We start from the raw sequence: 27,573 nt of genomic DNA, 5'->3' as shown, positions 1-27,573 counted from the left end.
AGGGAGCCTGATGTGGGACTTGATCCCAGGACTCCGGGATCATGACCTGAGCCGAAGACAGTGGCTTAACCAACTGAGTCACCCAAGTGCCCCTTGCTTGCCAGAGTCTTATTCCTCCGTTAGGCCCTTAGACTCCTTGGCAATACCACAAGAAGGGGCTTCCTATGATGATGTCCTTTAGGAACTGAAAAATGTCACTGTTGCATGGGTGTGAAGTACCTGAGGATTACAGTCCTATCGTACCATGCAAACCATCACCCTGGGCCACTTAGCTGAGGAGTGGCTGCTGGAGCTGCCCTGGAACCCTCCAGAAACCACAGGATGGACATGCCCAGTTCTTGGCTGGACTGCACTGGCTCTTGGGGAAAGTGAAGACAAGTCATTTGAGGCAAAATGGCTGAGCTCTTTATGGACATGCCTAGGACCTAGGAGATGCTCACCTGTCTTAAAGTCCTTCCTGGGATAAGACTGTCATTTGAAAAAGGAAGTACACAGGAAATGACTACTAATCACCGAGGCAGGGATTTCTGGACTCTTCCTCCATGGTTCCACAGGTTCAGAAAGTGGGGTGGGGAGTCTGTGAGCGGAGGCGCAGGGCATCCACGAAGTCAGTTTGTCCACAGAAGACTCCCTGCCTCTGTGGGCTCCTGCCCTCTCCCCTCCTCTCCCCACCAGGCCTCAGAAACTAAGGTCCAGCTCTCTGGGTTAACAAACCTCTCTCAAGTCCCTCCCAGTATTTGGGTCTGGGGCACAAAGGTGAACAAGAGGAGTTTAATGTCCCAAAATCTGTGGGACATTAAAACCCCACAGAAAGATTCCATGTCCTCCAGTGCGGATAAGCAATGCCCGAGAGGTCCCTGAGCCATCACCCATCAGCCACTGCTCCTCTGCAGGGCACACCTCGTCTGCCACATGCTCTCCTATCATCGATAGAAACCAGCAAAATCTCTGATGCTACAACATTTGTGGGCCTGGATCAGACTCTTACACGCGAGACATGGAAGCCTCAGTTCCACACCCTTCCAGAATGCTCCTGTGTGTGCCCCGGTCCTGTCAACAGATCTGCTTCCACAGGCCCCATGTGCTGCCATCTGTTGCATTCACTGTGGTGTGATTCTCTGGGTATCGGACTCATCCGTTAGACTGGGGGCTCCCTGCATAGCAGAACTGTGTCTTGGTCACCCTTCTGTTCTCCATGTTCTGCAGCCAGCAAACAGGCAAAAAATAGCTGCTGAAGAATTCCATCTCCTGGCTGCTCTGGAACCATCCGTTTTAGGTGTCTCAGCAGGCAGCCACTCGGCTCTCCTGGCCCAATGTGACGTCACTGGCACTTGTCTTCCTAGTTTCAAGAACTGGGACTTACAAAGTTTCTTTGTGATTTCTGGCATATTTGTCTTGTATTTCAGTGAAAAATGCCAATTTTATTTTACTCAATTCACTTTTGGGGAAAGGATTTTTTAAAATTGTCAAAAAAATTGTCAAAAACATAGGTACCGCCCCTTTTAAGAAGATAGGAAAACGTACCAAGCAAGCAGGACTTGTAGTGACAAGCCTCCCTCCCTTGCTGCCCAGTACTTCCAGTGCCAACGCCACCATTCGGCGTTACCGCAGCCTGTGGCAGGGAGGCTGGGCCTGCTGCCCTGGTGCCTAGGACACCGCAGCGGCTATGGTGAAGGGCCCCCACACGGTCTGTCTGAGCCCAAGCCTGGCATCACCAGGTGCTAGACGACACTTGGAGGCAAGTGGCCTATTCTTTGAGCTGGTTGGGTTTTTTGCTTTTTGTCACAGGGGTAAGAGAAAAGCTATGCCGTGGGAAGTGGTTGAGATGAGGAAGGGAAGGACTCCAGCACAGGGTCACTGGCCAGGACGCTGTGACTTCCCGGAGGGGGTCCAGGAGGGCCCTGCAGGCGCCACACACAGTTAGAATGGGACACAGGTCATGCATACCTAGCCCTCACATGGCACTGAGAAGGAAAGAAAGGAGACCTCAGAGCACAGTGCCATCCACAGCGGCAAATGTGGCAACAGAAGGGCCACCGGGGAGAGAGACCGGGGACGGGAGAAGCTCTAAGAACACAGGGCCTCTGTGTCTCTTGCTTCCCAGCAGCCAGAGCTGCGCTCGGCACAGAGACATGGGAACAACTTCGTTGCTCTCAGACGGAGGAAGGGGCGGGAAGGGCAAGCAAGCAGATTTCCTCCCTGTTACAGGTTGCTGGAGCTTCCACAAGCCCTCTACCTGCAGGAAGAACACAGGGCGCATGCTCAGACAGCCCTGGGCTCTGTGTGGATTCTGCAACAACTAGCTGAATGCCTCTGGCCCACTTATTTAGCTTCTCTCAGTCTCTTTCTCTGCAAACTACAGAATTGTGAGGACCGGAGACCACGTATAGCCCTGGTGCCTATTTGATGTTCAGTACATGGCCGCGGTGACTGCCAGTGTGTCATCTATTCTCCCAAGAGATGTGCCCGTTTAGAGAGAACAGTGGGCTGGGACTCAGGAACCCTGAGCTCTAATCCTGTCCCAGCTCCCTGTGTCACCTGAGCAGGTCACCGCCCTCCCAGGTCTACGCTCTGATCTAGAGAAAGGCAATGCCAACACCAGCCACTCTCTCCCACTCAGGAAAGACTCGCAGGAGGTAAGAGGCATGGGAAGACACGCAGGTTTCAAGTAAGAAAGCAACATTCACTGAAGGTACTCGCGGCTTTTATGGCATAATCACATGCAAACTAGAGCTAGGCATGAGAGGCCCCGTCAGGAAGCCCCAGGACAGCCTCAACGAGAAAGAAGAGCTGGTCTAAGACGCTGTACAGAGAAAGCGATCTGCCAGATCAGCGTCCAGCACAGCATCAAAGTGCGAGCGACCAGATCTGAAGGCAATCTCCATGGGGCAAATGCCTCAGAAGAAAGCCCCCTGCCAGTGTCCCCAGCCCCTCTGACCCCCTGCCCAGAACGGATCATGAAGGGTTTTCCAACTGGAAGAGAAGGGAAAACATGTTCGATGCTATCTGCCAGAGCTCATTTTCTTCTTCTCATGTAATGAAGTCTAGTGATAAAAGCTGAAAATTAAACTGCGGCTGAACATCAGAGGGACAGCTGGGCAGCGACCCCCCACAGTGCCCCGCCTTATCTTGCAGAGGGGGGCAGGGGCAAGAAGCAGACCTGGTGGCCCAGGAGAGCCCCAGGGCAGGGAGGCAGGGCTGACTTGCTGCACCAGCATATTTCAAAGCTCATACTCCCACTCCTACAGAGCTGGCAGAAAGCAGAGCTGCTCTTACAGCTAGAAGGAAGAAAACCACCCAGGGCCTTCAGGATCCACAGACTCAACTAGCATGTCAAGCTTTGAGATCGGAAAGCCACCAGAATCCACCGTCACCCAGGGGACTGGAGCCCCAGGAACAGGGATGGTAACAATAATGCCAGGGAGCCTGGATCCGAAGGCTCCCGCACCATCCACGGACATTGGGCGGCCATGGGATCTCTACAGTAAGCAAGGTTCTGCAATCAAAATCCCAACATTTCTTTTCCTAATCGTTTTCCCACAGGAGCAGGCCAAACCTAGTCTCCCAGAGACGTGGGACACTTCATCTAATTCTGCAACATAGCTACTTGTCTTTCCTGCATTTCGGGAACCTTCTACTGGCATTTTCGTAATTTGCTGGTGAGGCCAGAGCTGGAGGTGGAGTGGGATGAGTGGAAGGAGAACTGTATTTTCCCACTCTTCTCCCTTTCTGCTGTTGGCCTCACTTTTCAATCTTTCTTTCTAGCTGGTACAGGTCTCAGTCAGACTTTTGCCACTACCTAAGCTGTTTCAAACTGGAGGTCCTTAACATTTTGCCTAAAATGAAACCCTGGCTTCAGAGATAAGAGGGAGCTGACACTTCCTTCCTCCCTGCAAACAGAAAACCCCCTCCTAAAATTCCCCTTTACACATACTTTGCTCCAGACAGAATCCCGACCATTCACTCATGCTCCTCTCCGAATGCCTCCTCTCTCCCCGCAGGTTGCAATTAATACTGAATTAGGTAATGAAAGGACAAAATAAGCAGGGATGTTGCTAAGCTGCCTGGAGAGAGGAGGGAAACACCGGCAGGACATCTGTGAAGGAGCTTTCACTTGGTGCAGTACAATAGCTCCGGAGTGAGCAGCCCTCAGGCAGAGGGCGCCTGAGGTGGGTGATGGAGAGGACGAGCAGCTGACTGGAAAATACCCACAAAAGCTGAAACCGTTAGTACCACAATTAAAAAGAAACACAGTGACTTCATGGCCGCAGGAAGAACATGCTAGAGTAAGTGGGCTAAGATATGAAAGGAGTCAGCTCAATTACGGAGCAAGCAACCACTGTTCGGCCCCTGTTCGGGGCACTGTGCATCCATTAGCTCATCTGATCATCACAAGAACCCATGAGGGCCGTACTTCCGGCATCCATATTTCCCAGCTAACGCAACTAAGGTCCTGGGGTGCAGTGCTTTTCCCGTGGTCACTCTGGGTGGTGGCGGAAGCCAGACCTGAATTTGTGCAGTCTAGTTCCAGAGGTTTCTTTCACTTGCCTTGCTCCTGGCATCAGTGTGGAGAAGCCTGACAGCTTTCTGTGTCACTGAAGGGACACAGAAGGTTATGTCAGGAGCAGAGTAGGACTAGCTGGGCGGTCAAGGTGCCTTTGCCATGCTCCTGAAACACGGATGGCCTCTGATCTCTTTCTGAAATCCTTCATGATTCTGCTTTCTAGCTAAAGAAACTCATCCCATCAGGCCCGTGAAGTCTTAATAAAAGGCTCTGGAGAGAGGACAGTTGATGAAATGAGCTACAATGATTAGCGTCATGCTTAAAAATACATTTTGGAGGACTGAGCTGAAGAAGCCCAGTGAGAGCTGACAATGTTAAGGACTGAAGTTAAGTTCTTAGAACAAATATGGAACCACAAAAGACCCCCAATAGCCAAAGACATCTTAAAAAAGGAGAAGAAAACTGGTGGTATCAATCCCAGATTTCAAGATAGACTACAAAGCTACAGTCATCAAACAGTATGGTGGCACAAAAACAAATGCATGGATCAGTGGAACAGAAGAGAGCCCAGAAATAGACCCATGATTATATGGTCTGCTAATCTTTGACAAAAGAGGCAAGAATATGCAACAGGAAGAAAGTCTCTTCAACAAACCGTGTTAGGAAAACTGGAGAGCAACATGTAAAAGAATGAAACTAGACCACTGTCTCACACCACACACAGAAATAAACTCAAAATGAATTAAAGACCTAAATGTGAGACCTGAAACCATAAAAATCCTAGAAGAGAGCACAGGCAGAATTTCTCTGACACTGGCTGTAGCAGCATTTTTCAGGGAAGGGAAACAAAAGCAAAAATAAACTATTGGGACAACATCAAAATAAAAAGCTTCTGCTCAGCAAGAGAATCAACAAAACTAAAAGATGGCTTATGGAATGGGAGAAGGTATTTGCAAATGCCATATCTGATAAATGGTTAGTATCCAAAATTTATGAAGAATTTATACAACTCAACACCAAAACCCCAAATAATTAAAAAATAAGAAGGCCTGGATAGATAGTTCTACAAAGAAGAAATACACGTGGCCAACAGATGTGAGAAGATGTTCAACGTCACTCACCATCAGGGAAATGCAAATCAACACCCCAGCGAGGTGCCACTTCACACCTGTCAGAAGGCTAAAATAAAAACCTCAAGAAACGACAAGTGTTGGTGCGGATGTAGACAGAAAGGAATCCTAATGTACTGTGGGTGGGAATGCAAACTGGGACAGCCACTGTGGAACCATGCAGGTTCCTCAAAAAGTTAAAAACAGAACCACCATATGATTTAGTAATTCCACTACTGGGTATTTACACAAAGAATACAAAAATGCTAATTCAGGGGTGCCTGGGTGGCTCGGAAGGTTAAAGCCTCTGCTTTCAGCTCAGGTCATGATCCTGGGCTGCCGGGATCGAGCCCCGCATCGGGCTCTCTGCTTGGCGGGGAGCCTGCTTTCCCCTCTCTCTCTACCTGCCTCTCTGCCTACTTTTGATCTCTGTCAAATAAATAAATTGATCTCTGTCAAATAAATAAATAAATAAAATCTAAAAAAAAAATAGTATCAAAAACGCTAATGCAAAAAGATATATGCACCCCTATATTTACCACAGTGTTACTTACAAAAGCCAAACTATGGAAGCAACCCAAATGTCTATTAATAGATGAATAGATAAAGAAGATATGGGATGAGTGTGTGTGCGTGCATGTGCTCACACATCTGGACCTGTATACACACACAATGGAATATCATTTAGCCATAAAAAACAATGAAATCCTGCCATTTGCAACATGGTGGATCTAGAGGGTATAATGCTAAGTGAAATAAGAGAAGAACAAATACCGTTATGATTTCATATGTGAAATTTAAGAAACAAAACAAATGAACAAAGAAGAAAAGAGACAAACAAAAAGCCAAACTTTTAAATACAGAGAACTGATGGTTCCCAGAGGGGAGGGGATGGTGAAAAAGTTAGAGTGGATTACAGAGTACGGTTATCATGATGAGCACTGAGTAATGTACAGAAATACTGAATCATTATACTGCATGCCTGAAACTAACACAACACTGTATGCTAACATATTATACTGGGAAAAAAAAAAAAGAACTAAAGCTAACTTCTTCACAACAATGTGAAGACCGTTTTGTGTATACACTAGTTGCTCATGAATATTTTCTGCCATCATGGAAGAGATTTTGAACTTGGTTCTGAATTATTATTATTCTGAATTAGTGACATTAATTAGTTGTGTTGATATCCTTGATGTTAGTTAGTTAGTTAGTTAGTTAGTCATCACCAATGTGGGATAGTGGGCTATAGGATCAGACCTGTCTAATAGGTCAGTTTTCTCACGTGTCAGAGACAACAAAGGCTAATGCAAACATTGGGCTAATGTGTGCATTAAACATGAATGTAACTAGAATAAGCCAGAAACCACTCCAGTTTCCTCATAAGAGCCTCATGAAGTAGGCTGTGCAAATATTTTCTCTGTTGTCTACACAAACGTAAGGTACTATGGGTACAAGGTATTACAGACTTCCCATGGGGCACCTGTGTTACTCAGTGTGCTGGGACTACAGGTACCGAGTACCCCACCAGCATCCTCAGCGGGCCCACCATAGTGTTAGGGCCCCATCACGCTGTGCCATTAAGGAATACAGTAATCTTTCGCTTGTCTACTCATTTTGGTCCCTCACAAAAATGATTGTCGCTAGATGGGTCTGAAGACTGGCACGTGTATATTCTACCTGTCCACGCTTGGCTACTCCTTGCCTAACCTGCTTTGAAAGGCAACAACCTGGGGAAGACTTGTAGTGGCAAAAACTAATAATCTCATGATGCCTAAAAAAAAAAATGGACTTTTAAAAACTTTTAGGCGACTGTAGAATGTAGTTTAAATTTTAAAAGATATTGTTCCTTGGTCAAATGTGTTAAAACCTTCCTATTATCGTGACAGGGATTATTAGTATCACTATAAAACACTGGTCATCAACTGCCTCACGGGTATGGGAAACTCAAATTCTCAAACACATCAAAAAATAACAATGGATGTTGTTGCCTCCAGTGTTTGGCAGCATTAGAGACAGAAATAAAAAATGGTGGTCCTGGGAAATAAAATGGATGACAGCTGGGGCTGGGACCCCCATCTCCTTTCTTCCTGAGGGAACTGTCCTGTGCAAACTTAGGTTCCCGCACTGTGGTTTATTACAGTCTTTCCTTTTAGTCAGGAAAGGAAGATCTAAAAAAAAAAAAATCTGGTAAGATTTATTTTTATGGAAAGTGGAGTTATAAAGAAAGCTTCTTAATGGGGTAGCATTTTTCTATCGCTAGTCAGAAATCCTCCTTTGTCTTATCATTCCTTCCTATTATTTGACAGGGATTATTAAAAAAATAATAAAATAACCTTATTAAAAAAATTAAAACAGGGAAAGCATTCACTTCATATATGTAATTAAGGCTTGCTATCCTTTGATTACCTGATTGTTGCCTACTTAAGAACAAAGTCAAACAATTATCTTGATAGATGCCACTGTGGGCTGGCAATTAAGACAAAGAGCTCTTCTGAGGGCAGAAGAAAATGGAACTCACAGAACTAAATGAGGAGAGGTTAGCAAATGGACTTATAGCACTGCAAGTTTCCTGTATTTTATAATAGGTAGTAAAATATTAACTCTAATTAGATTGTGATAAGGTAAAGATGTATTCTGTAATCCCTATAGCTACCACTAAAAAAAAAAAAAAAGAACAAAGAGATACAGCTAAAAAAGTAATAGAAGAATCAAAATCAATAGTAAAAAATAGTCAAATAGGGGCACCTGGATGGCTCAGTGGGTTAAAGCTTCTGCCTTTGGCTCAGGTTATGATCTCAGGGTCCTGGGATCGATCCCAGGACCTACAAGGTATTACAGACTTCGGGCTCTCTGCCTGCCTCTCTGCCTACTTGTGATCTCTCTCTGTCAAATACATAAATAAAACTCTTTAAAAATTAAAAATGAAAAAAAAATAGTCAAATAACTCCAAAGAAGAGAGGGAAGAAGTAACAGAGGAGAATATAGGTAAGGAAAGTTGTTGGGTCCCACAGGGCCTGCCCAGGACTATGAGGCCTGGGAGTGAACGGCACAGGTGTTCCCTCACACAGCACACAGGCCTCTGGACGCTCTTGTCAGCAGGTTTCATGGCAACCACTGTAGTCCTCACCAAGTATTTCTGACATGACTGTGTAAACTGTAAGGAATCAATATCCTAGGTACACACAAAACTTTCTTTCTGGGAACGAAGGTGAATGTGAAGGACAAAAACGGAGGCAATGCAAATGTGGGTTTCACAGGGATGTGACAGTAATGATTCACGTATATTCCAGTTTCAGTCAACTACCCTGATTTAGGTAGCGGAGATTTCAAGAGGTTTCATTCAAGACTCCTCTTCCCCAAATGCTTTAAGCTATTATTGAATTCTAATCAGATTTATTTTCATTTCTTGAATGAAAATACCACCAGAATGGGGGCTCTGTGAAGGCAGAGACTGGTCTGGTTCCCTACAGGATCGCCTGCACTTAGACCCGTGCCTGTCACATAGTGAGTGTCCAGTACGTGTTTTGTGAATGTATTAAAGCAGAATTTGAACTGGAGGCTAATGCCTAAAAACAAGACATCACAAAAGCAGACATATGGACATGGGACTGGTTATATTTAGGAAATGAGAAATTTCCACTGATTAATGAAGGAAGGAAAGAAGATGAAGAGCAGGCTGGTGATGCATCCAAAGCCTACACTGTCAACCTAAACCAATTCAGACTTCATTTTGCTCGTGACAGGGTTCCACTCAAGTTTTCCAAGCATTAGAAGAGGGGACCATGGACTGGAGCCCCGGAAGACAGAGACTGTGGAGTTGGTGAGTACTTTTGGGGCAGCGGAGATACACACTGACTGGGGAGTGACAACACACTGCTGAGGTAAACAGGAAGTACAGAGGGCTTCTCGGAGCGAAGTGAAACACAGAGAGAGGACATGGGAATTACAGAAGATCTTTCCAGTGACTACAGGGACTTTTCTGTATAACTTCACTATTCTCTTATATTGCTGTGAAGTTGCCAGAGGCAGATAGGAATGGCCCATTTAGTACCATAAAAAGGCAGTCTTGGGGCACCTGGGTGGCTCAGTGGGTTAAGCCTCTGCCTTCGGCTCGGGTCATGATCTCAGGTCCTGGGATCGAGCCCTGCATAGCGCTCTCTGCTCCACAGGGAGCCTGCCTCCTCTTCTCTCTCTGCCTGCCTCTCTGCCTACTTATGACCTCTGTCTGTCAAATAAATAAATAAAATATTTAGTTAAAAAAAAAAAGAAAAGGCAGTCTTAACTGATTTAGTCAATATATGGAAAAGTTAAGTGATTTCACCAAGTAGAGAGGAGTCTCTCCTTTTAAGAATATGCTGCATCTGAAATTCTGTTTGCCTTCAGTAGAAACTTCACACAAGACGGGGCACAAGTTATGGCACAAGGGAAGAACCAACGTAAATCACGACTAGAATGTCCCTACAATATGCAAAACAACAAAACACAGGAGACCCGTGGCAGTGGCTTCTGTCAGAGAGAACAGAAGGTGCTCAACACAAGCTCACATTTCATCTTTCCTTTTCCTTCCACTTTACTCAAAGACTTCTGCTGTTTCTTGAACAGATTCGACCTCATGTTCTGATACTATACGCAAGGAGTGAGCTTTCAGGGATGGCACGTGAACTGATCAGGAAAGGAGTCCAGACAGAAAGCTCTACTCCGCAGTGACAGTACATCAGCCGCTCAAAAACAACACATACATCAGAGCAGCTCAAACCTTGCAAAGCTCTGCTCTTCGGTTCCGTGACCTTTCCAAATAGGGGATCTCTCAGCGCAGTGCAATTAAGAATGGCCTACTGCGTTGTTTTAACATAAAATAATGGGCTGTTAGCTGCTCCGTCATGCATACTGAAAAGCAAAAACACCCCTGCCACATATTGCAGGAAATGCCCGAGAGCTTCCTCAGGAAACTCTGTTGGAAGGGAAAGGCCCACATCTAACCTGAACAATACTTGAAACTTCAGCTGTGTCCCCAACTCCAAGGAGATGGTAGACACGAGGACATTACTTGTTTTGGTAAGGGAGTGCTCTCCCACATGCTGAGAGGGCACCAGCTTGGAAGAGACAGCAGCCGCTGGCTGGGACGTGGTCTCACATACAGCTCCACTGTTAGGATCAGACTCTGCTCTGAAAACCATGTCAACTGTTCAGGAAGGAGTGTCCTATTAGAGGCAGAAAAATCACACCCATTAACACTCAATTAACAGAGCCTGGTGACTAATAAGCAATGCTATCTTGGTCTCTGTGGGGCTCCCTCCCTGGCTCCGCTTTATACAAATATTTTATCAGTTAGCTGGATAAAGATAAAAGAGGCCAAAGCATGGAATGAAAAAACTCGATTCCCAAAGGGCTAATCTGAAACACTACAAGAAGAGTCTTGCACCTGGCTCTGGACACCAACAGTAGTTAGAGGAGGGGTCAGTGGCGTGTGAGAACAGAACCAGGAGTTTGCGATCACCATGTTCATTGAGTCAACCGTGCAGAATGGGTGCTGATAATCTAATGTGCTTTTGGTTTCCTTTGGAGAACCGAGAATAAGGACAGGGATGATCTCGCTGTGCTCTAAGGTGACCTGCCCTGAAGCGGCATGGTGGGAACAGAAGAGATGGGGTATGGCAGGGCAGAGATGAGCGAGGAGCGAACTATCCATGTTCTGCCCGCACAGGAGAAGACAAAGGGCTGGGGACTCAGGACTTCACCTCCAGAGAGCACTGGGAAAGCTGCTATAAAAAGGAATGAGCGATCTTTCTGATGGCTTCCAGAGGAAGGGAGGGCCAGGAGCAACAGGTAGAGAGGTGTCAACCAGAATAAGGAATAACTCTCAAACATGGGAAGTCCTGCCTCAGGAAGTGATTTTCACTCAGAGGCAGAATACTGCTTGTTAGAAACAGATGAGGAGAGAGATCAACTTCTCTAGCATGACAGCAAGAGATGCTCTGATGACCTTTTCACCATTGAAGCTAGACAGATGGATAGATAGATATAGACACACACACACACACACACACACACACACACACACACTCCAAAACCAAGCTTTTACAGACCTTGGAAACTGTCCTAAGTCCAAATAGCAAATGAAGAAATAACTATTTTTTAAAAACCAATAATTAAGAAAGGCGAGTGTGTGGTTTCTGAACCAAGACTGCTCCCTGCTTCCACACGAGCATAGTGAGGTAGAGATGCCACCCCAGGCTGCTGTCACCAAGAATACCAAGCTTCTTCTCTCTCAAGCTCCTAGTTGGAGGGCTTTCTTCTCAGTAGAAGCAGGACTTCAGAATTTCTCCTCTTGCCTCCAGCTACCTGCTGCTGAGGCTAAGTCCTAGGCAAGCACAGTCAAGAAGTGGTGAGGGCTCCCTTCTTCCACCCAGACTGCACTCATGGAATCCAGGCTCCTTTCTGGGGACTGTCCACTAAAAAAAAACCCTGGCTCTCTGATCACCCCTGCTCCAGTCTGTGAGACAGTGGTTCCATCACAGGAAAGGCCAAGAGGACCTCACGCTGTTCCCTCTTCCAGCAAGCATTCAAGTCCTAAGTGGGGGTGTCATTCAGAGAGAAGCTACCTATCCGCAGGAACAGAGTCCTGGTTCAGAGATTATTCCTGGGGGAGGAGCAGGCACTAAAACAGAGAGGTCCTAATCTCTTCTCAAAGGAACTGACTTCATTTGCAACCGAGTGTGGAGAAGTTTGAGCCTAAGAATATTCTTAAGAACAGTGAAGGTTGTGGTGAGAGGCAATGAGAAGGAGATTCATGGATTTAATGTAGATACAACCTACACAAGGCCAGCTACTCTGTAAAAGAGAACTGAGAGAAATGATAGCTTGGAGGCGGGGACACCCCTAATAAGGAGGTCAAAACAAATACTGAAAACAGACCTCAGAAACTATTCCTTCAAAGGAGTCACAATTTCACTGAATCAGTGTGTAGGGCAATTTATGCATCCAGGGCATTGTTAAAAGTAACAGAGCAACCAGTAGAGTTTAACAGCTAGTTTGGCCAAGGAAAAAGAATGAGAGCCCTACCAATACCACTGCTATCCCAGCTGTCTGTGGGCATACCCAAGGCTGTATCTCCCAAGAAGCAATATCAGAGGCTTAACACTTGGGGATGGGTAGGGGGAAAGATCTCATGAAAATAACCCAGCCAGTCACTGAAAGTAATAGTAATAGCTTGGGCTGCAGCAGCCTGGAGTGGAGCAAGTAAGAATAACTCCAGGAGTGGGGATCAATGCACAGAGTTGCTACATTACCTAAAATATCTAGTTTCTATCCAAAAATTACAAGGCATATAAAGAAATAGGAAAGTGTGATCACATACTGGGGGGGGAGAAAAGCAGATAATACAACTTGAGAGTGTAACCAGATGTTAGACTTAACAGAAAGACTTTAAAATTGGCCATGATAAATATACTTACAGAACCAAAAAAAAGCCACCCCAAAACAAACATCAATAAAAAAACAAAAAACAAAACAAAAAAACCCACATACCCCTACAGGGAATGGATGAAATGTAGGAAAGCATGATTTTAAAAGTAAAGGAAGGTATGATGGCAATATTGCACCCTCAATAAAGAATATCAATAAAGAGGGGCACCTGGGTAGCTCATTAGGTTGGGCATCTGCCTTCAGCTCTAGTCATGATCCCAGGGTTATGGGGTTGAGCCCCATGTCTGCTGGCTCCCTGCTCTCCCTCTGCTTGTGTATGCGGGCATCCTCTCTCTCTTCAAATAAATAAATAAAACCTTAAAAAGAAAAGAGTATCAGGAAGGGAAATAAATTACAAAAAAGATCACATGGAAATTCTAGAGTTGGAAGTATAAAACTAAAATAAATTCAGGAGAGAGGCTCAATAGTAAATCTGAACTGGCAGAAGAAAAAACGAACTTGAAGATAAATCAATAGAGTATGCAAGCTGAAGATTAGGCGGGGAAAAGAGTGAAGAAAACTGAACAGAGAAAGGCAGGACACCATTAGTACCACAACAAATACATAATGGGAGTAAGAAAATGAGAGGAGAGAAAATGGAGAAAACAAAATATTTAAAGAAATTATGGCTGATGAGTCACTAACTTACTGAAAAGCAGTAACCTAGGGGCACCTGGGTGGCTCAGCTGGTTAAGTGTCTACCTTCGGTTCAGGTCATGATCCTGGAGACCCAGGATGGAGCCCCACATCAGGCTCCCTGCTCAGCGAGGAGTCTGCCTCTCCCTCTCCTCCTCCCTGCTCCTCCTTTGCCCTCCCCAACCCTGCTCATGTTCTCTCTCTCTCTCTCTTGCAAATGGATAAATACAAATCTTTAATAAAAAAAGGAAAAAAAAAAAAGAAGAGCAGTAACCTACCCATCCAGAAAGCTCAACAAACTCCAAGCAGGATTAAGGCCGAGACCCACAAATATCTCACAATAAAAATGCTACAAGTCAAAGACTTGGAGAAAATCTTGAAAAGCAACAAGAGAAAAATGATGAGTCACTTATAAGGAAACCCCAATAAGATTAGTAACTGAATTGCAGGCAGAAGTAAGAGAGGCCAGAAGACAACAGGACAGCATATTCTAAGAGCTCTAAGAAAAAAACTTGTCAACCCATAGCCTTATACCCAATAAAGCTATCTTTCAAAAATGAAGATGAAAGAAACACTTCCCAAGATAACAAAAAAAGAGAGAAGTTGTTGCTAACAGACCCACCTTATAAAAAATATTAATGTAAGTTGATTAGACACAGTTCACAGTCATTAGTGGAAAGCAATTCAAATCCATGTAAGAAAAATCAAAAGAGAACTGGTAAAAAGAACTAGAAGGTAACTGTATAATAATATGTACATAATATACTGTTGGCCTATAACATGCAGAAATGAAATATATGTGTAATATATTTGCACAAGGAAATGGGTAGGGACAAAGATTTACTGGGATAAGAAAGTGGCTACAGACAGTAAAGCAATAATTATCACAATGTATTGTTGGATTTGTAACATTAATAGATATACCATGCACAAGAGTATCACAAAATGTGGGAAAAAGTAGTAGAACTAAATGGGAGTAACACTTCTATATATAACTTGAATTAAGCTAGTTTAAATCAGAAGCTGAATCAGAAAAGTTAAGATGTACAGGGTAAACCCTAGAGCACCACACTAAAACAAAAAACAAAACCAGAGAAAACCCCTCAAAATCATTTAAAGACCTCACCAAAGAAGATATACAAATGGTAAATAAGCATATAAAAATACTCAACATCGAATATCATTCAAAACACCACTACTGGAATGGCTAATATCCAAAAAACAGACAACACCAAATGCTGGCAAGGATGTAGGACAACAGGAACTCACGTTCACTGTGTGGGAATGCAAAAATAGTACAGCCACTTTGGAAGACAGTTTGGCAGCTTCTCAGACCACTGAATGTTCTTACCATACAATCCAGCAGCTGCTCCTTGGTATTTACCCAAATGAGCTGAAAACTTATGTCCACGCAAAACCCTCCAAATGCTTTATTGACAACGGCTAAAACCTGAAGCAACCAAGATGTCCAAGATGTCCTTTAGTGGGTGAATGGATGGACAAGAAACTGGTATATCCAGACAATGGCATATTATTCAAAGCAAAAGGAAATGACATAGCAAGTCATAAGAAGACATGGAGGAACCTTAAGCGGGTATCACTGAGTAAGAGAAGCCAATCTGCAAAAGCTACGTACTGTCCGACTACATGACATTCTGTAAAAGGCAAAACTATGGAGACAGTCAGAAGATGAGCAGTTGCCAGATGTTTGCAGGGTGGGAGGGAAGGCTGAATAAGTGATGCATGGGATTTTTGGGACAGTGTAACTGTACTGCATGATACTGTAATGGAGGCTACATTTCATTATGCATTTGTCAGAACCCAAAGAATGTACAACACAAGATGTGACCGCTGTTGTAAACTATGGACTTACATTAATAATAACATATCTATGTTAGCTCATCAGCTGTAATAAATGTACCACAGGAATGCAGATATTAGTAACAGGGGGACGTGGAGGGGGAGATGTATGAGAACTGTACTTTCTGATCGCAACTTCTATAAACCTAAAGCTGCTCTAAAAAAACATTACATTAATGGGGTGCCTGGCTGGCTCAGTTGGTTCAGCATCTGACTTGACTTCAGCTCAGGTCATGATCTCAGGGCCATGAGATTGAGCCCTGTGTCAGGCTTTGTGCTGAGCATGGAGCCTGCTTAAGATTCTCTCTCCCTCTCCCTCTGTTCCTTGCTTGTGCTCTAGCTCTCTCTCCAAAAAAAAAAAAAAAGTCCATTAATTTAACATATCATTAAAGAAATCCAAATGCTACATTTGGAAATACTCACTTAATACAAAAGAAATGGGTGAGGAGTACCTTCGGTAAGAACTCTAAGATCCTTTGAGACCCTCAGCCAGTCTCACTTTTTAGACCCGAAGATAGGCCCAATCATCAGCAAGAGGGAATACCAGAAGCCAGGGGTTACCACTGTCCTTCCCTGTAGCTCTTTCCAGCTAACGGTCTCTTCCTCTACATGAGGACTACTAAGCAGGTTTCAGAAAGGCCCTGGCCATGGACTTCAGATCATAATCATGGAGAGGAGTAAAGAAAGAACATGGCAGCACAGTCAGACCCATGGCTATGTTATGCTTCACCTGCGCCCTGAGTTCCTGAAGAACAGTTCAAGTTAAGGAAATCCCCACACCCTATTGTGGAAAGCAGCTTACTGCAAAGACCACACTTCCCCATAAGTCTAAGACAAAATCCACCATGCCACCAAGTTCATGTATAACAAAGCCAGACACAGATCCACCAAATTTCCACTCTTGGCCTCTTAAAAGATGAGCAGAACTGTTTGTCCCGATTCGATGGAACAAAATGCTTGTTATCTGATGAGCAAACTTCAGTTAAGCTTCTTTCCCTCCCCCAAGTCCTTGACCCACCCTCAGCCCAAGCCAGCCTACAATCTTTAATGATCCCTTCCAAGAATCAGCTGACTGCATGAAAGACATTTTTAATCAACTCTCACCTACTCCCCACACTTGGTTCTTTCTACCCTTGTTTATTTGCCCCTGTAAAAAAAAAAAATTCCTTTCTGCCTAAAAAATTTTTTTTTCCCCAGTAACCTCTATGCCCAGTGTGGGATGGGGCTCAAACTCCCAAACTCAAGGTCAGGAGGCAGATGCTCTATTTACTGAGCCAGCCAGCTGCCCTGCCTGATTTTTGACACCCTTGTGGATATTAAGGCTGGAACCTTCTCCTCATAGCAAAAGCCCCTCCTCTTTCTGCAATTATTCTTTCACATGAAGTCTTTCCTTCCCTAAGTCCAAATCTGCTTTTGTTGTTTTTGTTTTTTTAATAGACTCTACTTGTTCAGGCTAGATGACGGGGTCTAACTGAAATCATCCAGCACATCAATGAACACGTCACTAGAATTTAATACAACTGCAGACTCATAAAATCCTAATACACCAAGGGATCTAAAAATTACCTGGCCCACCTCCTACCCATGGCAGGAAAAGCTCAGCGACAGCTCTGAGTGGCAGCCATGCTGCGGGGGTCAAACGCCTGTGGTAACAGATCATGGGCTAGCTCACAAGGCATCCTGTTCCACTCTCGGAAGATGCTCCGAACTGAGCTGACATCCCCATCTACACAGCAGCTACCCACAGGCACCGGTTCTGTCCTCTGAACTACAAAGAATGCCTATGTTTCCTTCCACATCTTTTGGCTGTCTGAAGGCAACCGCACCCCAGCTACTTCCCGCCAGCATAAAAGGGCACCTGGCCTGTGGAGATCTTCCACCCTGTCTACGCCAAAACAAAGACTAAATCCTGTCCTCGGCTTCCTTCTATCTTTTTAATCAGTAGAGGCATGGAAGTCACATGTGGATGTAAGTCCTACTAAGAAAATAAGGGAAGAGGCAGCAGACATCCATCAAGGGCTATCATTTTTTGCTCATGAGGGGCCAGTCAGCTGAGACACCGCAGCCAGCTTTTTCTGTTGTTATGGAAACTGTGGCTCTGTGAGGCTTTTTCCCTTAAAAATACCACCACCCCAGACCCGCACCCCCTGCAACTGCCAATGATTTTTTTTAATTTTTTTAAATTTATTGGACAGACAGAGATCACAAGTAGGCAGAGAGGCAGAACTGCCAATGACTTAATAAAAATCATGATTGAGTACAGTTGTCTACATTCCTGACATGAGTGGCAAGATCGGGAACAGACTATAAAAATTTTACCTCACCAGAACACTTGGACAAAACAAACAAAAAACTGCTCCAAATTCCCATAATATGCTTGAATACTTAAGGAACTGCTAATCAGCCTCTGGGAGGTTTGGCCAGTAAATTAAACAGTTCAGTCATTATCCCCTTGGAAATGTGTCTACAGCAAGAACTGTATTTCACTGACCTTGGTCATTCCCAGACCTGGCATCTGGAAGTATGTGGAATATTCACTGAATTTACCCTAGACTTATGAGAAAGACTTTCTACCCTACCTCTCCCAGTGCCTGTCCTAAACTGGAGAATTCACTCTGGGAAGACCATCACCCCAAATGACTCTTCCAGTGGATGTCACTAGGTTGAGGATACTCATTAGTCAGAGCCCCTGACTCCTCAGGCTTCTGCAAACACACCAGCAGAGAAAGCTCATCTAAAACTGGGGACAGCTCAGGGAATATAACTATGATTTTGTGATTGAGATGTAAGACAAAACTGCTTTCTTTGGTGACCATGCACGTAATAATCCCAATCTTGCAAATTCCCAGTTGGTGTTTCTTCAGTAGCTGAGAAAAGATGCATCAAAGCTGAGTGGTTTTTGATGCTGCCTTCAACTAACTCTCTAAACTCATTTATCACCTTAAACATTATCAACACCTCCCATTTTAATCTATTCTAGTAAGTTAATTGCAAGAGACTTTTACAGTAATTTTTATCTTAGGAAAATGCTTCCTGATTTTTAAATTTCCAGCCATCCATGAACAAACACTGAACAAGCCCTAAAGTAGCATGTGCATCTTCTAACTTTACTGAAGTTATCAGAGCCACTTAATATTTATATAAATATTACACACAAATTTTATATGCCACATATATATAATATACAAGTATTTCTAATCCAGAGCTTTCTGAACAAATACCTAAAATGCAAAATGCTTATGTTGCAAAAAAGAGTTACGTATACATACTCATAGAATTTGCTAGATTCTGACAGGTGGTAGAGTGGAAGAGCAACTCCTACATGAGACACTCATCTCAGGAAGTTAAGCAGAACCCTACATAAAATGGCTGCTTCCTCAGCACTTGCATCCAGCTCTTGCCATAGCCAATATTGACAACACAGTCATCAAACACTTTCTTCAGTTATTGGTCAACAGAGAATCTTTGGCTCAAATCAAGAACACTACTGCTCCTTTGTGTTTCTTACACATCACTTTGGCAGTCAACTGTTCAACAGACACTGCTGGTGCCTCCATCTGTCAATGTAACTTTGACAATGGAGCTCCAGGATGATACCCAGAATATACATGCAGACGTCCACATATATGTACACACAAACACACACATACAAATACATACACAACTAGGGAAGTACCAATTAGGTACTGAGTTTCACACTGGTCTCAGTCAGAATACTGCTGATGTAGCTCAAACAGTAAGGGACTCACCACACTGGGAATACAAGCGTGGGACAGCAACGAGGTTTCATTTGTTCTTTCTCTATTTATTCAGCCCCAGAAACTTCTTTTCCCCCCCTCCCTTCCCGTAAACAGCTATGAAGTCCTGTGGAGTCTCTTTCATGTATCTCTCATTCACTCGACAACTACTGACTGACTATTTGGTTCCAAAGGTAGGGGGGATACAAGAGCAAGCAAGTCTGAGGCAGGGGCTGCCTTCCTGAGGCAGACAGTCTCCAGTGCGGCAGACATGTAAGTCACAAGGCAATTTCTACACAGCCAGGTAAACATTTTGGTAAGTGGGGACTAGTTCAGGGCACCAGAAGAGAGAGCTCAAAATGGCAAGGACATCTGGCTCACACTTAGGGTCTCAGAAAGAGTTTTGGGGGAGGAAAAATAAGACTTGAATCTACCTCATCTCCTCATTTCAATAATACAGCACAGATACAGACCTTTTTCTTGCCTGGGCACACTCTATTCTTTTGCTTTCCTGCCTTTAATCTCACCTTGGACAGAAACCCTTACCCTCAAGATAAAAAGCAAACTTCACAACATAGGGCTCTTTTGAGATATGGCTTCCCATTCATTTCACCAAGCCTCTGCCTGCTTCTGTATTTAAGACATACAGAACCATCTCTGTTTCTGAAGTGTCCTGTACTCACTCATGTCTACCTGAAGTATCTTTCCCCTTGTGCTTCAACACTAGATCAAGCTTTCTCTTCTTTGAGAAGCCTTCCCTGATCACTCAGTCTGGGAGAGGCTGAGTTTTGATATGTACTTTGATATGCATTTTAAAGTTATTCTAGACATCATAACAGTGTGATATTAAGTATGCATTATTTGATTTAAGCTTCAACTTAGGAATGGTCAGCGGTCCTAACCAAGCATCCATATTTCAGAGACTGCTAGCTAACACGAATTCCTAAAAGTGGCTACTCAAAGTCCTTTGGCTGTTCATTATTGACCAACACCTAAGATTTTGCTCATTAGCACAAAAAACACAGAAATTTTTCTATTGGTGAAATTAATGTTTGCTAATCTGAATGGTAAATACGAGAGATGGGTTCTCATTGCTAAAATAAAACATATTCAAGGTACACACACACACACACACACACACACACACACACACACACACACACTAAAATATTTTAGAGATAGCCCCAGTTCTTGCATGGATAGTGAATAAGTCTGCACCTGATCACCTAGGAATGCCACCTGGGGCCAGTCACTGGCTTTGGAAGTTTCTGTTTGTCTGACGCTGATTACAAGAATAAGAGAACCCTACTTACATCACACTGCTACCCCCCGACAGTAGTAAGACACTTAACATGACAAATAGCTAGGCCATTACTAAGTTTAAAAAATAAGTTATATGAGGCTATTTCTAAATGAGTATTTAATAAACATCTTTAAGTATGGCTGGATTTGCTTTCCTTATAATTAGTAACAAAGCTTTAGAGGAATAGCTAAGCATTTCTCAAACTTCTTCATTGGGCTTTTTACTGTAAGAGCAAAAGAGTCATATTAAATCCACTTAAGTCACCCCACACAGCCCCTCCACTCTGCTCTTGTGTACCCCAGGCATCTTCTATAGCATGTGTCAACCTGTACAGTCACTGTCAGTTTACATGTCTACCTTCCCCAGTAAGTGCTGAGGTCTTTGAGAACAAAGACTGTGTTTGTCATCTCTGTAGTCCCTTGCTTAGTTCAGTATCTACATACAGAAATACCTGCAGAATGGACAATAAAAAGCAGCAATAATAAAGTGATAGGACATCTGATAGAACTAGGAATGGGGGATTTGTGTTTTAACACCAGTTTCAGTAGTACCAGTAATACCTGAGTCCCTACTATGTGTCAATAACTTACCAGGGATTTACTTTTTGTCAAACACAGTGTTAGGCCCTTAAATAGTATCTCATTTAGGGGCGCCTGGGTGGCTTAGTCGGTTAAGCGTCTGCCTTTGGCTCAGGTCATGATCCCGGGGTCCTGGGATCGAGCCCCACCTCAGGTTCACTGCTCAGTGGGGAGCCTGCTTCTCCCTTTCCCACTCCCCCTGCTTGTGTCCCACCCCTCCCCACTGGTCTATCAAATAAATAAATAAATAAAGTCTTTTTAAAAAAAAAAGTATCTCATTTAGTCTTCAGAATACTTCTGAGAGGTAGCACCATCATTTATAGCAGAGGAAGCAGAGAGGCTGACTAAGAGAGTTGTTCCACTAGGGGCGCCTGGGTAGCTCAGTCAGTTAAGTGTCTGACTCTTTATTTTGGCTAGGGTCAAGATCTTAGGGTTATAAGATCAAGCCCTGCATTGGGCTCCATGCTGGGTGTGGAATTTGCTTAAGATTCTCTCTCTCTCTCAATCCCTCTCTCTCTTTCTCTTAAAAAGAAGGAAAGAAAGAAAGAAAAAGTTATTCAGATAAATAAGCAAAAGAGTCAATCTTTGAACCCATGTCTGGCTGAATCGAAAGCACATTTTTAACCTCTACTTTAGAAGTGTGTCCCATAGCTAACACTTGAAAGCTTAGGCAAAGAAAGGTCCCTCTGGATTCCAATTTGCTCATCTGTATATGGAGCGAGGAGACCAGGTGATTCAAGTCCCCCTCCCCCCCTGCACCAGGTCACAGTGCGGGGGCTCCGGGCGGCAGCAGTCATCGCCTCAGTCTGCCTGCCCTTGCGCTCCTGACAAAAATGGAAGAGATTTTCCTGGGCAGCATGGAATAGGGCTTTTCGGATAGCATATTTTGTTTTTATTCTTTTTCTCTTTTAAAAACGTCTCAGGGGATTCTACAGGCAGAGAAAAGGGACCCATTTTTGGCACAGGGCTTTGAAGCTAGAACCTGCTGTTAGTTACCAGAGCCAGCAAGTTGTTATTTTTGTTCTACAATTCTTCACTGACATGGATGCTGGCTGAAATTATAAAAAGGGCAAGGAAAGAAAACCTACATCCAGGGACACTTCAGTTGTCAACAAAATAAAAGTGGTAAAAGAAAACAGTAAAAATGTCAGCTTGTTAACCACATTTCAACTGCACTGTTGCAGCTGTATACAGAAAAGGATTTTAGACCTGGTTCTCTTGACACCATCTGAGAACTGCTCAATTGAAAGACTCACACCCTTTCTGTGCTACAAAGTTCACAGTCAGGGACTGAAGTGGCATAAGTAAGAGTTCCATCCCACAAATATTTATTGAGCACTTGCTTATGCAGTATGAAATGCTAATATCTCGGGCCAGTCTTCTTTAGGCACAGCTATCTGGAGGGAAAACACATCAGTAGGGAAAGAATACCTTAGGCTATCTTCTTTAGAATATCTTTTATCTGCTACCACTCATTGATCAGGATACCTGCCTGGTAAGGAGAATGGGAATTCTAGAACAATGAAAGTTCTTAGTTCCCAACCCCCCCCATTTGGCTTCCTGGAAGAGCCAAGGAATACTGGTGATATGTTATTAAGGCATCCAATCAGAAAGAACCTTTGACAGCACTGAGATGATTAAAAATCATTGTCGTTTTGAGAAAATTGCTCAAGAGAGGAGAATAAAGACACAGAAGGGGGAAGGTGGATTTGTGCCTTTAAAAGTCACTACCATCTACAAATGAGCAGAGGGGAAAAAAAGACAGAGAAAAAAACAAGAAACAGACTCTGACCTATAGAGAACCAACTGATGGTTACCAGAGGGAAAGAGGGTGGGGGGGGATGGATAAAATAGGCCATGAGGATTAAGGAGTGCACGGGTCATGATGAGCATGGGTGATGCATGAAGTGTTGAATCACTATCTGGTACACCTGAAACTAATACAACCGTATGTTAACTACACTGGAATTAAAATACAAACTTAATAAATTGGAAAAAAAAAAACTCACCTTCTTAATAGCAGAATCTCCTTTGGATGGATGACAAGGAGACATTTTTACCTAGAAAAAAAAAGGCAAACACTTTAATATTCTTTCTGTCATAATCTAGTTTTATTTGATCCACACTCAACTCAAATAGAATTGGTATAACTGAGAAAAAACAGGCATTTTCAGAGGAACAATGAATAGATCTTTTTTTGTTGTTGTTGTTAAGCCCTTTGAAACTTTTCTGGAGATCAAAAGTCGGTAGGTAGCCAAGATAAAAATATGATTAGGGTAAGAAAAGTAGAACAGATGGCCCAGACTGGTTTTAACCAAATGGTGAGGAATCAAACAGACACATATCTCTGTTGACAATGTTAATCAACTGATGCAATATGCAATGGTCAGCATTTCTTACAGAGAACAACTCAGAGTATCCTTGGTGATATAATACCCCCTTTAGGCAAGACATGCAACAAAGAATTTCATAAAATAGTGAAAGATTAAGAAAAAGTATCAGCCAAACCATATCAAAAAGATGCTTAGAGCTCAAGAAAGAGAAGACTGATGGTGCAGGGATATCTTGAAATACCTGAGGGTTGAAAGAGATTGTCAGATCAGAAAAAAAGAGCAGGACTCAACTACATGTTACGTGCAAAATCATATTTTAAATGTAAAGGCACAAATAGGTTACAAGCAAAAGGACTGCAAAGATCTACGATGCTAGCAATAGATTTCAGAGCAAAGATTATTACCAGGGATAAAGAAGATCACTTCAGAATAATAAAAGGGTTGATTCATAAGGAGGACATAACAATCCCAGATATCAATGCATCTAATAGCTTAAAAATAAGTAACAATTGATAGAACTGAAAAAAGAAAAAAGATTTTATAGTCAGGGATTTCCACACCTTTCTCTTTCAATATATTAAAGAATAAGGAGGCAGATATTTAGAAAGGATTTATTAGATTTACAGGACACAATCAACTAACTAGATCAGCTGGACATTCATAGAACACTCCACCCAGCAAAAGCAGAATATGCATTCTTTTCAGGTACACATGGACCACCACACAGACTATTTCCTGTTAATAAAGTAATTCTCAATAAATTTAAGCACATCCAAGTCATACTAAAGAAGGTTCTCTGATAACACTAGAAGTAACTTAGACTCAGCAACAAGAAAGATCTCCAAAAAACATTTCCAAATATTTAGGAACTAAGTTATATTTACAAATAACCTATGGGTCAAAGAAGAAATCAAAAGGAAATTAGATCCTAGAAACACACAACCTACCAAGAATGAATCACGAAGAAACAAAAAATCTGAATAGACAACTAGTAAGAAGATTGAATCAGTAATCAAAAACCTCCTAACAAAGAAAAGTGCAGGTCCATCCAGAAAACTTATTGGTGAATTCCACCAAACATTCAAAGAATACCAAATCTTCCAAAAACTCTCCCAAAAAATTAAAGAGAAGGGAACACTTCCAGCCTCATTGTTGGAGGTCAGCATTACCCTGATATCAAAGCCAGACAAGGACACTACAAGAAAAGAAAATTACAGGGTACCTGGGTGGCTCAGTGGGTTAAGCGTCTGCCTTCAGCTCAGGTCATGATCTCAGAGTTCTAGTATTGAGTCCCACATCAGGCTCTTTGCTCAGCGGGGAGCCTGCTTTCCCCCTGCCCCCGCCTGCCTCTCTGCCTACTTGTGATCTCTCTCTGTCAAATAAATAAATAAAATCTTAAAAAAAAGAAAAGAAAATTACAGGCCAATATCCCTGGTGAACGAAGATGGAAAATCCTCAACAAAATACTAGTGAACAGAATTCAACAGCATATTAAAAGGATCACACACCATGATCAAGTGGGATTTATCCCTGGGATGCAAAGATGCTTCAACATATACAAATCAGTAAGTGTGGTAGCCACATTAAGAGAATTAAGGGGAAAAAAACTATATGATCATCTCAGTCAATGCAGGACAAAGTATTTGCCTTTTCATGATAAAAACACGCAACAAACTAGGATTAGAAGGAAACTACCCCAACACAATAAAGGCCGTGTATAAAAAAAAACCCCACAGCTAACATCACACTCAGTGATGAAGACGGAAAGCTCTTCTTCTTAAATTAGAAACAAGAATGCTTGTTTTCACCACTTCTGCTAAACATAGTGTTGGAGGCCACGGCACGGTTAGAATCAAGGATCAAACCAGGCCCTGGCTTGTGTCTCCTTCAAAGTCTGGACACCTTGACAAGATTAAGGACGGGAAAGTTGAATAACACTGAGAAAAGGGTCTGTGCTCTGTGTGGTGCGCTCGCCTGCGTGACTTCCCACACACTCCCCCTACAGAAGGGAACAATGTGGTCAAGGTCATGAATTCTTAGTTGGTCCTTGTTGTTCTGTACCTCCCATAACCCACTCCCTGGTTGATTGTCTTGCTAATGGCTTTAGCCAGACATCACGAGGTTTGCTTGTAGTTAATGTAAACTTGGTATAGAAACTTGCGGTCATCTGACTAGGTACTGATGTAATACTCCTCCTATTCGGGTCTGCCTTATAAATGATTGTAAGATGTGGAATAAAATTGGCACTGTTGGACATCCTCCTCAGTGTCCCTCCTGCCCCCATCTCTTTGTCTCTTAATTTCTTTTCACCATCCTCTTACCCTCACGTTTTCCTGGTCGATTTGTCACGCTGGCCACCACAACATAGTATTAGAAATTCTAGCCAGGGCAATTGGGCAAGAGAAAGATATAAAGACCATCAAATTGGAAAGGGGAAAAGTAAAATTATGTTTTCAGATGACAGGTTTTATGTAGAAAACTCTACAGAGTCAACAAAAGTAACTGTTAGAACAAACAAATTAAATAAAATAGCAGGCTACAAAATCAGCACACAAAAATCAGTGTTTCTGTACACTAATAAAGAACAACTTGAAAAAGATATTAAGAAAACAATTCCATTTACCATAGCATCAAAATGAACTTAGGAATAAACTGAGCCAAGGAGGCAAAGATAAGAAGAAAAAATCCTGTATTCCTGGAGTGTTAAGACTTAATTGTTAAGATGTCCACACTACCCAAAAATCTACAAATTCGAGGCAATCCCTATCAAAATCCCAGTGGCATTGCAGCAGATATAGAAAAGCCCATCCTGGGGTGCCTGGATGGCTCAGTGGGTTAAAGCCTCTGCTTTGGCTCAGGTCATGATCCTAGGGTCCTGGGATCGAGCCCCGCATCGGGCTCTCTGCTCCACAGACAGCCTGCTTTCTCCTCTCTGCCTGCCTCCCTGCCTACTTTTGGTCTCTGTCAAATAAATAAATAAATAAATAAAATCTTAAAAAAAAAAAAAAAAAAAAAAAAGTCCATCCTAAAATTCATATGGAACCTCATGGGACCCTAAATAGCCAAAACAATCTTGAAAAAGACCAAAATTGGAGGTCTCACACTTCTTAATTTCTAAACTTACTACAAAGCTAGAGTAATCCAAATTGTGCTACTGGGATAAAGACAGACATGTAGACCAACAGAATAGAGAGACCAGAAATCAATCTTCACATATAAGGTCCATTGATTTTTGACTAATGTACCAAGACCATTCAATGGGAGAAGAACAGTCTTTTCAACAAATGGTGCTAGAAAACTACATATCCATATGCAAAAGAACAAAGTTAGACTTTTACCTCACACCATATAAAAAAACTAATTCAATGTGGATCAAAGACCTAAAAGCAAAGGCTAAAACGATAAAACTCTTCTTTAGAAGGACGAAAGTTTCATGCACTGGATTTAGCAATGATTTCTTAAAGATGACACCAAAGACACAAGCAACAATTAACAAAAAAACAGACAAACTGCACTGCATCAAAATTTAAAAGTTTTGTATACCAAATACATAAATATAATAAAAAGGCAACTCATCAAATGGAAGAAAATATTTGCAAATGATATGGGATAAATATCCAAATTAAAGAATATCCAGAATATACAGACAGCTCTTAAAACTCAACAACAAAAAACCAAAGAACCTGATCAAAAAAAAAAAAAATGCACAAAGGACTTGGACATTTCTGTAAAGGTGTATGGATACTCAATAAGCACAAGAAAAGATGCTCAACATCATTAGTCATTCACAAAATGCAAAGTAAAACACAATGAGATACCATTACACACCTAGTAGAGTAGCCGAAACTGAAAAGACTATACCAAGGATGTGGAGGAACCGGAACCCTCATACAACGCTGGTAGGGGAATAAACTGGTACAACCACTTGGGAAAGCAGTTTGGTAGCTTCTTAAGATGACAAACACACATTTGCCGTATTTGTCAACCATTCCATTCCAAAGGTATTTACCCAAGAGAAATGAAAGTATATGTCCATACAAAGACCT

The 27,573-nt window shown here is 42.9% G+C and overlaps 1 protein-coding gene across 5 annotated transcripts in view; it reads right to left on the bottom strand.

The window, feature by feature from the left end:
• VPS8 (VPS8 subunit of CORVET complex) overlaps nt 1–27,573 on the bottom strand; it is a 247,168-nt gene that overhangs the window by 7,185 nt on the left and 212,410 nt on the right. For 4 of the 5 annotated variants that reach the window (XM_032875548.1, XM_032875551.1, XM_032875549.1 and 1 more), the window contains one exon: nt 23,204–23,254. The exons of the other annotated variant lie outside the window; for it this stretch is intronic. In XM_032875548.1, coding sequence (XP_032731439.1) covers nt 23,204–23,254 — 51 coding nt within the window. The remainder of the gene's footprint in view (nt 1–23,203; nt 23,255–27,573) is intronic. 5 annotated transcript variants of the gene reach the window in all.

The sequence above is a fragment of the Lontra canadensis genome, unplaced genomic scaffold (assembly GCF_010015895.1).
Source record: "Lontra canadensis isolate GAN:19392208 unplaced genomic scaffold, GSC_riverotter_1.0 scaffold56, whole genome shotgun sequence".
Taxonomy (NCBI): domain Eukaryota; kingdom Metazoa; phylum Chordata; class Mammalia; order Carnivora; family Mustelidae; genus Lontra; species Lontra canadensis.
This window is presented reverse-complemented; position numbering and strand designations above follow the sequence as displayed.